This window comes from Stegostoma tigrinum, chromosome 12 (assembly GCF_030684315.1).
Source record: "Stegostoma tigrinum isolate sSteTig4 chromosome 12, sSteTig4.hap1, whole genome shotgun sequence".
Lineage (NCBI taxonomy): Eukaryota > Metazoa > Chordata > Chondrichthyes > Orectolobiformes > Stegostomatidae > Stegostoma > Stegostoma tigrinum.
The window spans coordinates 5,821,403-5,833,640 of record NC_081365.1 but is presented as its reverse complement, the minus strand read 5'-3'; the positions used below and the strand labels follow the sequence as shown (position 1 = coordinate 5,833,640).

The 12,238-nt window shown below is 44.9% G+C and overlaps 1 protein-coding gene across 50 annotated transcripts in view; it reads left to right on the top strand.

The window, feature by feature from the left end:
* robo2 (roundabout, axon guidance receptor, homolog 2 (Drosophila)) overlaps positions 1-12,238 on the top strand; it is a 1,006,048-nt gene that overhangs the window by 896,395 nt on the left and 97,415 nt on the right. For all 50 annotated transcript variants that reach the window (XM_059650119.1, XM_059650114.1, XM_048540457.2 and 47 more), the window contains one exon: positions 11,620-11,744. In XM_059650119.1, coding sequence (XP_059506102.1) covers positions 11,620-11,744 — 125 coding nt within the window. The remainder of the gene's footprint in view (positions 1-11,619; positions 11,745-12,238) is intronic.

Here is a 12,238-nt window from a genome sequence, read left to right as displayed (position 1 = left end):
GGGTTCAGGTGCATAATTCTTTGAAATTTGTGTAACAGGTAGGCAGGGAGGTTAAGAAGGTGTTTAGCACACTTGCCTTCACTGCTTGGACCACTGAGCACAGTTCTGAGGAAGGGTCACCGGACCCGAAACGTTAACTCGGTTTTCTCCTCCACAGATGCTGCCAGACCTGCTGAGCTTTTCCAGTAACTTTGTTTTTGTTCCTGATTTACAGCATCCGCAGTTCTTTTGGCTTTTACAGGAGTTGAGACGTTATGTTGAGGTTCTGTAGGATGTTAGTGAGACCTCTTCTGGGATACTGTGTGCAGTTCTAGTTGGCCTGCTGTGGGGAGAATATAATTAAATTGTAGATGATTCAGTAAAGATTCACCAAGATGTTGCTCACATGGAGGGATTCAGGTATAAAAATAGGCAGGATCGGCTGGGACATTTTTTCACTAGAGCGCTGGAGGTTGATGGGTGACCTTAAAGAAGTTTATGAATGTTTTAAAAAGACATGAGGGGCAAGTTTTTTACACAGACTGGTTCATGAGTGGAGTGAACTTCCAGAGGAAGTGGTCGATGCAGGTATAGTTACAACATTTAAAAGACATTTTGATAAGTACATGAATAGAAAATGTTTGAAGGGACATGGGCCAAATGCAGGCAAATAGGACTAGTTTTGTTTGGGAACATGGTCAGCATGGATGAGTTCTACCAAAGGATCTGTTTTCTTGCTGTATGACGTGAGGAATCTATGACTCTATCAGGGTCCTCACTCAAACTTCTATGCTCTGAAGGAAACAACCTGAGCTTATCCAGCCTCTCCTCATCGTTAAACTGCTCCATCCCAGGAAACATTTCAGTGAATCTCCCCTGCATCCCCTCCAGTGCCATCACATCCTTCCTATAGTGAGTTAACCAGAACTGCACACATTACTCCAGCTGTGGCAGAACCTAAGTCCTGTATGTCTCTAACAGAATGTCCCAGTCTGGGGAGTATTTGATTGAAACAAGGTAGAAGGAGCTTTACTCTGTATCTAACCCCTCGTTGCATCTGTCCTGGGACAGTTTGATAGGGACAGAGTAAAGAAGTTTTATTCTGTATCTAACCCTGTGTTTTACATGTCCTGGGAATGTTTGATGGGGGCAGGGCAGAGAACGGTTAATTTTGTTCTGAATCTGTGCTGTTTCCAGACCTGGGAAGTTTTGCTTCTGACAGAGACTGGCTGGAATGGAATGAGATGCATTACCCAGCATTAATATCCATCAGCTTGACAAGAACAAGACTGACATCTAAAAAGATGCAAAAACTTTCTGGTGACTTAATATGCCAGAACGCAGGTCCCACTGTGCTGAAATACACCATCAATCATTCCTGGATGTATTTGTAGATTCTCTGAATGTGTCAGGACACACAGGGGCTTTGCAAAAACCATACCCAGTGACCCACTCCACTCACTAGCTCACAGAATATCATCTTAAATGATTGCTAATGGTGTAGGGATGACTGTTGTGATGATTGAGCTATCCCCAGGTAAACTTGTCTAATTATCACTGAGTGGCCTACAATACTCATGATGGAAACATAGCTCACTTGAAGCAGGCAAAATGCCTGCTCCATTTGCCCCTGCACCCTTCCACCCAACCCCTGGGTGGAGTTGAGAGGGCACTGGGGCATCAGGGACTGACAGTGCCAACATTCTGTCTGCTACACTGAAGGGGTTTCAGGTTTTGGAAAGAAACAGACAGTTGATGGTGAATTAATCAGGGACAGAAATATCAGATGGAAGTAGGAAAACATGGATTGAGGGAGAGAAGCGCATGGTATATGCGCCTCACCAGAAGTTGACATCAGTTCTGTCGACAGGCTGGAGACGCTGACCCTAATCTCTTTTTCTGCGAAGAGAACTTGAGCACAAGATGGGATCAAGGTGAGCAAGATCATTTTCTCCAGCATCCTTATTCCCCACTGAGAGGTGTTATTTCTGTAGGGGCACAGTTACTCTGATGTCAGTGACCTGGAGAGGGTATAGTGCATACCAGCAGGTGAGAGGTAAAATGGCACCATTAGCTGGTGAGGGTACAGTGTGAGTGACCTTTCCCTTCCAGCCTTTGGTGACACAGCTGTATAGAAATTGCTGATTCAAAGCTGTGAATATTGTTTGTGTTCCATCTCAGTCCGCGTTTTCATCGACTGCCTTTTAATTTGGACGAGTGTGATGCACATTTGTCTAACTGCCTGGGCTCACCTCCACACAACACCATTTGTTGCTCACCGTCTCGGAAAAAATGGCTCTGTCAATAGCTGACCTGGCCTCAACCCTAACGTGAAAGTGAGTTATGCAATTTGTACTCAATTATTGCTTCTCTCTGTCTCTACTTCTCTTTCTCTGTCACGTCCTCCACCTAATTTCATCTCTCATTTCAAGCGAGTTTTGAGAAGATTTGTAAATAGAAAGCGGGACATAACACCAGCGCTTCGTCGGAGGCTCACTGATGATGTTACCTAGAATGTGACGAAACGTCTGAAAACTAACCTTCCAGCTCAGCGAACAAACTCACATCCATGCCTCTCATTTCTTTTCAGATGATTCTCTTCCTTTCTCCCTCGCACCTTTTCTATTATATTTCTTTTTGTATCCCTTCTTCCCTCTCTGCTTCTTTCTCTGTCCCTCTATATGTCTCTGTGGCTCTCCTGCCCTCCCTTTTTTCTTATCTCTCTCTCTCCATCAGTGCATTCCTCCTCTCTCTCTCTCTCTCTTCTTGTCTTTGTGTTATTTCTGTCAGTTCTTTCCGTCTATTTTCCCTCCCAGCTCTAACAGCTTGTCCTTTCTCTTTCTGTCTTTTCATTTCTCTGTTCCTGCTCTGAGTAGCACCACAGGTACTAATCCTCCCCTCCCCTCCTGTACCCCCACCTCTGACCACACCACGCATGGCCATCATCTCTCCATTCCCTGTTGTTTTGGAGTTTTCCATGTGTACATGTCTACCCTCACAGTCCCATTACCTGCTCCCCCACTGCAAACAATTTATCACTTCTCAGCCATAGGTTTATTTCCCGCCCTTTGGCCTATTCTGGAAAATAACAGATGGAATTTCTATGTGGCTGCACTCATGAGATCGACAACAACTTTTGTTTTCACACCATGTCCCTGGGAAGGAGCTGAGACCCGCAATAATTGACCTGTCAGGGCTCAGCCATGATGGTTCATTCTTTGCGATAGCAATGGGGGAAATGAGAAAACAGTTCTCACATCAGAAACTGAGTGAATCTTTTGCAATGTGCCTCCATTTGAGAGCATGTCACAACACCACTCTCGCTGTAGAATGTGTTACATCGATTTGGCTGATTGGCAGGAGGCCTATCGGCCCATCTGCTCCAGACATGCTACACACAAACCTCTCCCCACCTGACTTCATCACACCCCACTAATACATCCTTTCTCTCTCAGGTGTGTATCTCACTTCACCTTAAATAGGTTGAAACCATTTGCCTCAACTTCTCCCTGAGGCAGTGAGGTCATCATTCTCTCCACTCCTTTCGTTTATCTCGAGTTCCTTGTTGGTTTTATGAGTGACTGTCTTATCTTTATGGCTCTGGCTCTAGGCTTCACGTGGGTGCGAATGTTTTGGAATCATGCAGATGTACAGCAAGGAAACAGAACCATTGGTCCAACTCGTCCATGCCAGCCAGAAACACTAAATTAATCTCGTCTCATTTTCCAGCATTTGGCCCATATCCATCTAAACCCTTCCCATTCATGTACCCATCCAGATGCCTTTTAAATGTTGGAATGTACCAGCCTCCAATACCTCCTCTACCAGATAGTTCCATAGACACTTGTCCCTCTGTCTGAAAAAGGTTTCCCTTTAGGTCCCTTTTAAATCTTTCCCCTCTCACCTTAAACCTATGCCCCTCTAGTTTTAGACACCCCCACCCTGGGGGAAAAAGACCTAATCTATTTGCCGTATCCATGTCCCCCATTGACTGTATAAACTTCTACAAGGTCACCCCTCAGCCTCTGACCCTTCAATTTTCTCTGTGTCTGTTCTATCAGCCTCCTTTCCAGGCTGGTGGTGGTTTTGTGGTTTTGCCAGTGATTTAGAGGCTCAGGCTAAAGTTCAGGGTCCAGGGGTTCACACCCCACCTTGTCAGCTGATGCTATTTAAATACAATTATTCAATCTGGAATTGGTAGTCACGGTGACCATGAAAGCATGGTTGGTTATGATGCAAACACATTTGGTTTTGTAATGTCCTTTAGGACTGGAAATTTTTCATTTTCAGGCTGGTCCATATATGTCTCTCGGCCCACAACGATGTGACCGATTCTTAAATATCCTTCAATATCACAGGGGGAAGGCAATGATCCAGAGACTAAGGCAATGTTCTGTAGACCTGGGTTCAAATGCTGTTGTGGCAGCAATTGAAATTCAAATCCAATAAAAATCAGGAATTAAGAATCTAATGATGACAATAAATCCATGGCCTATTGTCAGCAATACCTATCAGGATCTCTAATATCCTTTAAGGAAGGAAACTGCCATCCTTCCCTGGTCTGGCCCACATGAGACTCCAGACCCACTGCAATATGGTTGACTCCTAACTGCCCTCTGGATAATTAGGGATGGGCAATAAATGCTGACCCAGGCAACAGTGCCATCACCTGTGAATGAATATAGCTAAGGCAATGTTATTATTGCTGATATTTTGCAGCATCTTCACTGCCTGTATATCCCGTTAACAGTACAGAGTCCAGAGCTCCATACTCCTTCTTTTAGACATTGATGGGATTCGGGCATCAGTTGGTGAGTCCATCACGTGTTTCCCATCTAAAGCACCCAGCCATTTCAGAGGGGACTCAAAAGTCAACCAACATTGCTGTGGACCTGGAGTCCCGTGTAGACCAGACCAGGTAAGGATGGCAGATTTCCTTAAAGGACATGATTGAACACAACAGCCAATGGTAATTTGATCGTCACTATTACAGACACCAGCTTTCCAGATTTGTTACTGAATTTAAGTTCCACTAGTCACCAGGATGGGGTTTGAAGCCATGGTTCCCAGAGCTTTAGCCTGCGAGATATGGCTGATTTGTCTGTTCAATCTGTTAGACTAGACCTGCAGGTTAATAGTCCAATGACATTACTATGATACCACCACGACAGGTTTGGTCTCACCAAAGCCCTGTGTAACTTGAGCAAAATGGACTGTTTTTGACTGGGAAGGTCCCAGGTTTAGCTATGTCGAAATCAACAAGCCCGGGGAATTTGAAAAGTGTTTAAAAATAGATTGAGGTCATTTAGAAGCAAAATCAGGAGTGCAAAGGTGAATGGAGATAAGACCATAGGACAGAAGAGCAAAGGTAGGCCATTGAACCCATCAAATTCACTTAATCATTCAATGAGAACACAGGCTGATCTGATAATCTTCACCAGATCCCTCCCTCTTCACTCAGTCTGGACCTGTATGTGACTCCAGAGTAGACCCACACTAACATGAGAGGCTTCTAGCTGTCCTCTGAAGTGACCACAGAAGCCTTAGGAAGGCCAACTGAAAATTAATTAAGAAAGAAATTTACTGCCCCATTGCTCCCTTAATGTACATTTTCAATCTTCAAATTATTCAAGCCATTTGTTCAAAAGGGCGTTGAACTATTATTTGAAAAGGAACAATGTGTGAGGTTGTGAAGAGAAGGCCAGAGGATAGCCTGAGGGAGGTGATGGCCAATTGGTATTTTCGCTGGACTGTTAATACGGAGACCCAGGAAATGTCCTTGGGATCTGGGTCCGAGTCCTGCCATGGCAAATGGTGGAATTTGAATTCAATAATAATCTGGAATTGAGAGGCTAATGGTGACTGTAAAACCATTTTTGATGGTTGGGAAAAACCCATCTGTTTCACTCATGCCCTTTTGGGAAGGAAACTGCCTTCCTTATCTCATCTGGCCTACATGTTTCTCCAAAGACACAGCAATGTGGTTGACTCTTAACTGCCTTCTGGGCAATTAGGGATGGACAGTAAATACTGGCCTAGCCAGTGATGCCCTCATCCCATGAATGAATGAAACCTAAATGAAGTGTGTTGCTGGTTTGGTCAGCCAGCACAAACATGATAGACTAAATTGCCACCTTCCATGCTGTAGTCATTTTGTGATCCCTAAAACAGAAAACGAGCGTTCTTTAAAATTATAAGGGATTTGACAGGATAGACAGAGAGGATGTGAATAAGACCTGTGCTACCGGCCGTGGGTGTCGCCAGTCACACACAAATCCAATGGGAAATTCAGTTGAAAAGCGGGTGACAGGAATATGGAACTCACTACTGCAGGGAGTGATTGAGCTAAAGAGTTTTGTTGCACCGAAAGGGAAATTGGATAGAGACAAGTGAGAATGGAACAGAAGATTATGTGCTTGGGTATCTGTAAGTTCAAGAAGAACACAAAAACCTGGCTGGACCAGTTGGATTGGATGGCCTCTTTCTATGCTGTCAACTACAGAACGCTAAGGGGACTGGGAGACAATTGGCTCTTCTCAGGTTGAAGCTTATTGATTGATTAATTTGATCATGGCTGTTCTGTTTTCAACCTCCATCTATCTGTCTTGGTTCTGAAACATTTAATACCCTTATACACAGAAAGATGTATTAATCACAGTTTGGAAATGTTCAGTTTACCTCCAGACATGGCAACATCTTGGGGTCCAGAATTCCTGATTTTCACTCCCTTTTTTAAGAGGAGGTGCTTGCTGACATCATGCCCCTTTGTTCCTCACTCTCTCAGGGCAAATCGTTTTTCTCCAGTCCACCTGAAAGACCTTATTTCGATCATTCCTTAATCTGAGACACTCAAGGGAATGACAGACTCGTTTTTGTGAACTATCCTCAAGATTTGACTCTTTAGGTCTCGGAATCATTCTGGGAAGCCTGCAGTGGCTCCCCTCCCCAGGGGTACAATATCTCATATCCAGTTGTTTGAGAACCAGACATTTATTTAAACTGCCTTTCCTGACTTGCCCTCCTCACTGACACCTTTGCTCCAATTGTCAGGCTGGGAAGGCCCCTAGCATCTCACAAAAGAGTTTCTGCCGTCCTCATAACAAGCAAAACTGACAGACCAGAAGCAACTCCACAGGATTCCCTGCCTTGTCTTGCAGCATTGTCTTCTCAAAAATTATTTATTTAAGGGGACATGGGCTTCATTTATTTCCTGTCCCTAGTTGTCCTGGAGAAGGTAGTGGTGATAAGCTGCCTCTATGAACCACTGCAGTCTGTTCCTTTCAGACCACCCTTCGTGTTTGAGAAATGTATCATCCACACTCCACAAACGCGGCTTGAACTGGCTCAATCCGCCTGACTGAAATAGGCACGAGATTGGAGAACTGGCATGGTCTCAATCCAGAGGTTACTGGGTTTGAGATTGTCTCCCTGTATCCCGTCCCTTGGCTATAGCGCCCAAAACTGAAGACAGCCTTCTGGTTATGATCTCCCCAAAACCCAAACAAAGAACCGCATCTCACTGCTTTCCTGTCCCCTTCAGATAAAGACAAATATCCTCTCAAACTTTTCAATTATTTTTGTGCTTGCTGACGGAAGTTTAGCAGATTTCTGTCCTTTAAGAAGTCATTTATGGGATGTGGCCATCACAGCCTGGGCCAGTAAATTTATTACCCAGAGGGCAGTTAGGAGCCATTATTGTTGTGGGTCAGAAGTCACATATAGGCCAAGCTGGCTGAGGACATTAGTGAAGCAGGTGGGGCTTTCCAATTGTCATGATCTTTCAACTCCTAATTTACGTTGGTGTAGAAATACCAGATAGGGGAGGGAGACCAATACCAGGAGTCTCCAGATTAATAATCTAGCAATAACACCACTAGGCCATCTCCAGTCTCCATGTGGGCAGTCAAATTACATAGGTTACATAGAAATGTATAGATTGCATAGAACCCCTACAGTGTGGAAACAGGCCCTTCAGCCCAACAAGTCCACACCAACCGCTGGAACATTCCACCCACACCCATCCCCTCACAACCCGCCTAAGCTACACATCCCCAAACACTATGGGCAATTTAGCACGGCCAATCCACCCAAACCTGCACATCTTTGGACTGTGGGAGGAACCCAGAGGAAACCCACGCAGACACAGGGAGAATGTGCAAACTCCGCACAGACAGTCGCCCGAGAGTGGATTTAAACCTGTGTCCCCGGTGCTATGAGGCTTATTACCCGGCTCCACCACAGTTCTTAACTGTTTTCCACTTGGGAAATATTGAGGGGTCTTTCTTAGATCCATTGTTAATGATCTCACCCTTCCCCCACATTGAATTCCATCTGCTACAGTTTCACCCTCTCACTTAATCTTTCAGCATCAATTTGCAACATGCTGTTCCCATTCTGTGATATGTACTGTGCCACCTAACAGTTTGAAATAGCCCTAAAAACGTCAGGCTTGTAATAAGCACAACATAATATCCCCAAAATAATAGGAAAAATCTCAGTAGAATCGAGTCATTTCATTTGTATCCCTTCCTCCATCACAGAGTATGAGTGATCCTGTTGAACACTCGCAGTGTGCCAGGAAACATTCTGGTCTATTATTGATGCTTTTCAAAAAATCCCATTGACAGTAGTTTATAGCCCAGTGCTTGGGATCAAACCTGCACCAAATGCTATTGTTCGTTGGGACATTTTGCACTGTTGCCACAATTTAACCCTCTACCTACCCTCAGCTGCTCCTGACCCATCATCTGCCCCTCCCGCAGACTTCCATAGGAGTTCCTGTGAAGACAGCTCCAAGTCTGCGAATAGTGCAGAGGGACAGATTGATCAGCAAACTGTCTCAGGGGCTGAGTGCTGGTATCCACCTGCCATGTGTTTCTTTCTGAGAAAGTATCAGGATTTATTTGTGCCTGATCCCAGCCAGCAAGAATGGGGAGATCGATGGTGAAAATAACTTTGGATAGCATCGGAAATGGATTCTGCCAATGGAGTGAGTCCACACTTGGATGGATAGTTGTGACATTTTCTTCTGGCTGAAAATAGGAAGACTCTCCCACCGGACAAAGTTCCCAGCTGGGAGGGCAAAGACACATCTTCATGTAGTCTTTATTTTATCCTTCCAACCTATTCCCCACACATGCCCCTAAAGTCCCACACCTCACACCCACCCTGGTGCCTCCTCTCTAATGAAATTTGTTACTTTGTCCTGTCATTGGCCATTTATCAACACCTTCCTCTCTTTCCAAGAAAAAAAACAGAGTTAACATCTTAAATTGGACACAACTCCTGACTCACAACCCAAAATGTGAACATTGTTTCTCTTTTTGTTGATGCTGCCAGACCTGCTGACTTTCTCCAGCATACAGACTTTCTGTTTTCATTCCAGCGTCTCCAGTTTTTTTTTAACATTTATTTACCAATCTTCATCTTCAGTTGAACATTGGCAGGAAATCGTATACAAGCTAGATGTCTCAAGTCTTAGATTTCTTTTATTCTCTTGTTGGATGTGGATATTGTTTTGTTACCCATCCCTAACTGCCCTTGGACTGAGTGCCTTGCTGGGCATTTCAGAGGGCAGTAAAGAAACACTGTTGTGGGTCTGGAGTCACATGTGGGCCAGACTGGGTAAGGATGGCAGGTTTCCTTCCTTTAAAAGACATCAGCAAACCAGATGGTCGTAATGTCAATCGATGTATGCTTCATGGTCACCATCACTGAGATGAGTTATATGTTCCAGATTTATTAATTCATCAGTCTTAAATTCATCTGGCTGCTGTGATAGGATTTAAAAGCATTTTCTCAGAGCATTAGCTTGGGTCTTTAGCTTACTAGCCCAGTGACATGGGCTCTGCCCCACTATCACCTTTCCTTTCATCCCTTGTGCTGTTCTGACCTAGATTCCAGCAGGTAAAGTCAGCGTAGACCATAGCACTGCTCTCTCATTAGAGAGAAATGACTGGTGGTGGTTGAACCAAAGGGTCACCATGCCTCAGGTGAGGAAGGAGGCTGAGAAGGACAGTCCTTCATGGTAACCTCAGCCAACGCAGAAACTGAGCCCATGCTGTTGGTGTCACTCACCAGTGATCTGGCTAATTTAAAGCCGTATCAGTAATGTTGCCGTAGCACACAGTGACAGCCCATAGTCTGGAAAGACTGCAGTGACTTGACCTTGGAGATAATGGGAACTGCAGATGCTGGAGAATCCAAGATAACAAAGTGTGGAGCTGGATGAACACAGCAGGCTAAGCAGCATCTTAGGAGCACAAAAGCTGACGTTTCGGGCCTGAAACATCAGCTTTTGTGCTCCTAGATGCTGCATGGCCTGCTGTGTTCATCCAGCTTCACGCTTTGTTATCTTAGTAATTTGACCTTTACTGTTATTTACCAAGTGTGCATCAACTTTAAAATTATCATCCCTCTGTTCAGATCTTTCCAGGGCATCCCCACTCTGTAACATCCTGCAACCATACAGGATCTTGGTGAACCAAAGGCTCCGGACTTTTGAAGGGTCCCTCATTGGCAGCCTGGGCTCCAAGCTCTAGAATTCCATCCAAAACCATTCTGTCCCACTATGTCCTCCTTTTCATTGCTTCATGCCATCATCCCCTTCAAATTATTTTCTTGGGTGTGTGGTCCATGCTTAGTATGGTTTCCAGAATCGGAAGCCAATTTGTCAGTGATTGGTGTGGGTGGGCCTACCCAGCAGCCACTTTGAGGAGATGTTGCTTCACACTACTCAGCTTTCAGAACACAGCCTTTGGTGACCTGTACTCTTATCTCCTTACAAAACATAGGAAATAGAAACAGGAGTAGACCATTCAGCCCATTAGCCTGCTGTGCTGTTCAGTATAATCACAGCTGATCTTCTGTCTCATATTCCCACTTTCTCACCACACCCCTTGATGACTGTTAAATCTAAAAATGTGGTTCCCAACCATCAACAAATCCATCTATCTCTTTCTTGGCCTCCCCAGCCTTCTTTAGTTGAGAATTCCACGGGTTCATGACCCTTTGAGTGAAGAAATCTTCCCTCAACACAGTCCTGCATGGTCTACCCCACATACTGAGACAGTGTTCCCCAGTTCTAGACTCCATAACCAGGGGAAACATCCTCCCCGCATTCCCTCAGTGGCAACTATATTCTCTCGTACATGGCTTGGTGTTGAATTCTGTTTGTTAACCACTCCTTGGAAACTTGTCGGGATCTCTCGCAATGTTAAAGAGGGGAATTTTAAAATCGGGTTTCTGCTGGGACAGAAGGCAATGTCAATGAGCAAGCACTGGGGTGATGGCTGAATGGTCATTGGTGCATGCTCAGATGTAGCAAACAGGGTTGTGCATAAGCTGAAGCCTGGAATGTACAAGTCAGGAGTGTGTTGGAGTAATCGAGTCATGAAGTTAATGAAAGCATGACTTGTCCTTGCAATGGCAGATGAGCTGACCATCAAAGTATTTAATGTGTGAACGGAGCTTTAAATGTTGCCGAGAGGGCTGTCGAATGTATCAGTTATCAAAGGGGAATTGGTAAGCTTGAGGATTGGCTGTTGGGAGATTATAGTCCAGTGACTTTGCGATCAAACTGTACTGTCCGCTCATTAGATTCATGGTTTCCTTCTGTTTGCTGTGTTTGGCCCTGTATAGCTCCGAGTGCCCCCCCTCAGTCGGTGACCGTGATGATGGTTGGGAACCACAACAGCACTAGCATCAGTGTTTCCTGGGATCCTCCACCTGCAGAACAACAGAACGGCATCATCCAAGAATACAAGGTGAGTAACCATTCCAAGGAAGGGACACTACACAGAGCAGGAGAGATGGTGAAGTGTAACGGGGTTGGATGGTAGTGAAGGTAGATTTACAAAGGAATTGGATAAGCACCAGAAGGGGGGAAAGATGTCTGGGCTAAGACGGAAGGAGCAGGCAGTGCAACTGCATGGTGGGCCGAAGGGCCTCTTGCACTGTAATCATCCGATGAGTGAGCCGGTTAGAATATTACAACCATCTACAGACAAACAGACACATTTAGAGCAGCATTGGGCCACTTCACCCCTTGAACCAGTTCATAAGACCGATTGATAAATTCATATTTCCGTCAACTCCTGAGGACCTCTCAACCTTGTGCCCACTGAGAATCCATCCACCTCTACCCTACTCAAAAAATCATAATGATTCAGCTACACCAATTTTGAGGAAAGTTTCACAACCTCACAACCTCTGTAAGAGGAAAGGATTTCTCTTCATCACTGTTAATTGTGTGAGCCCT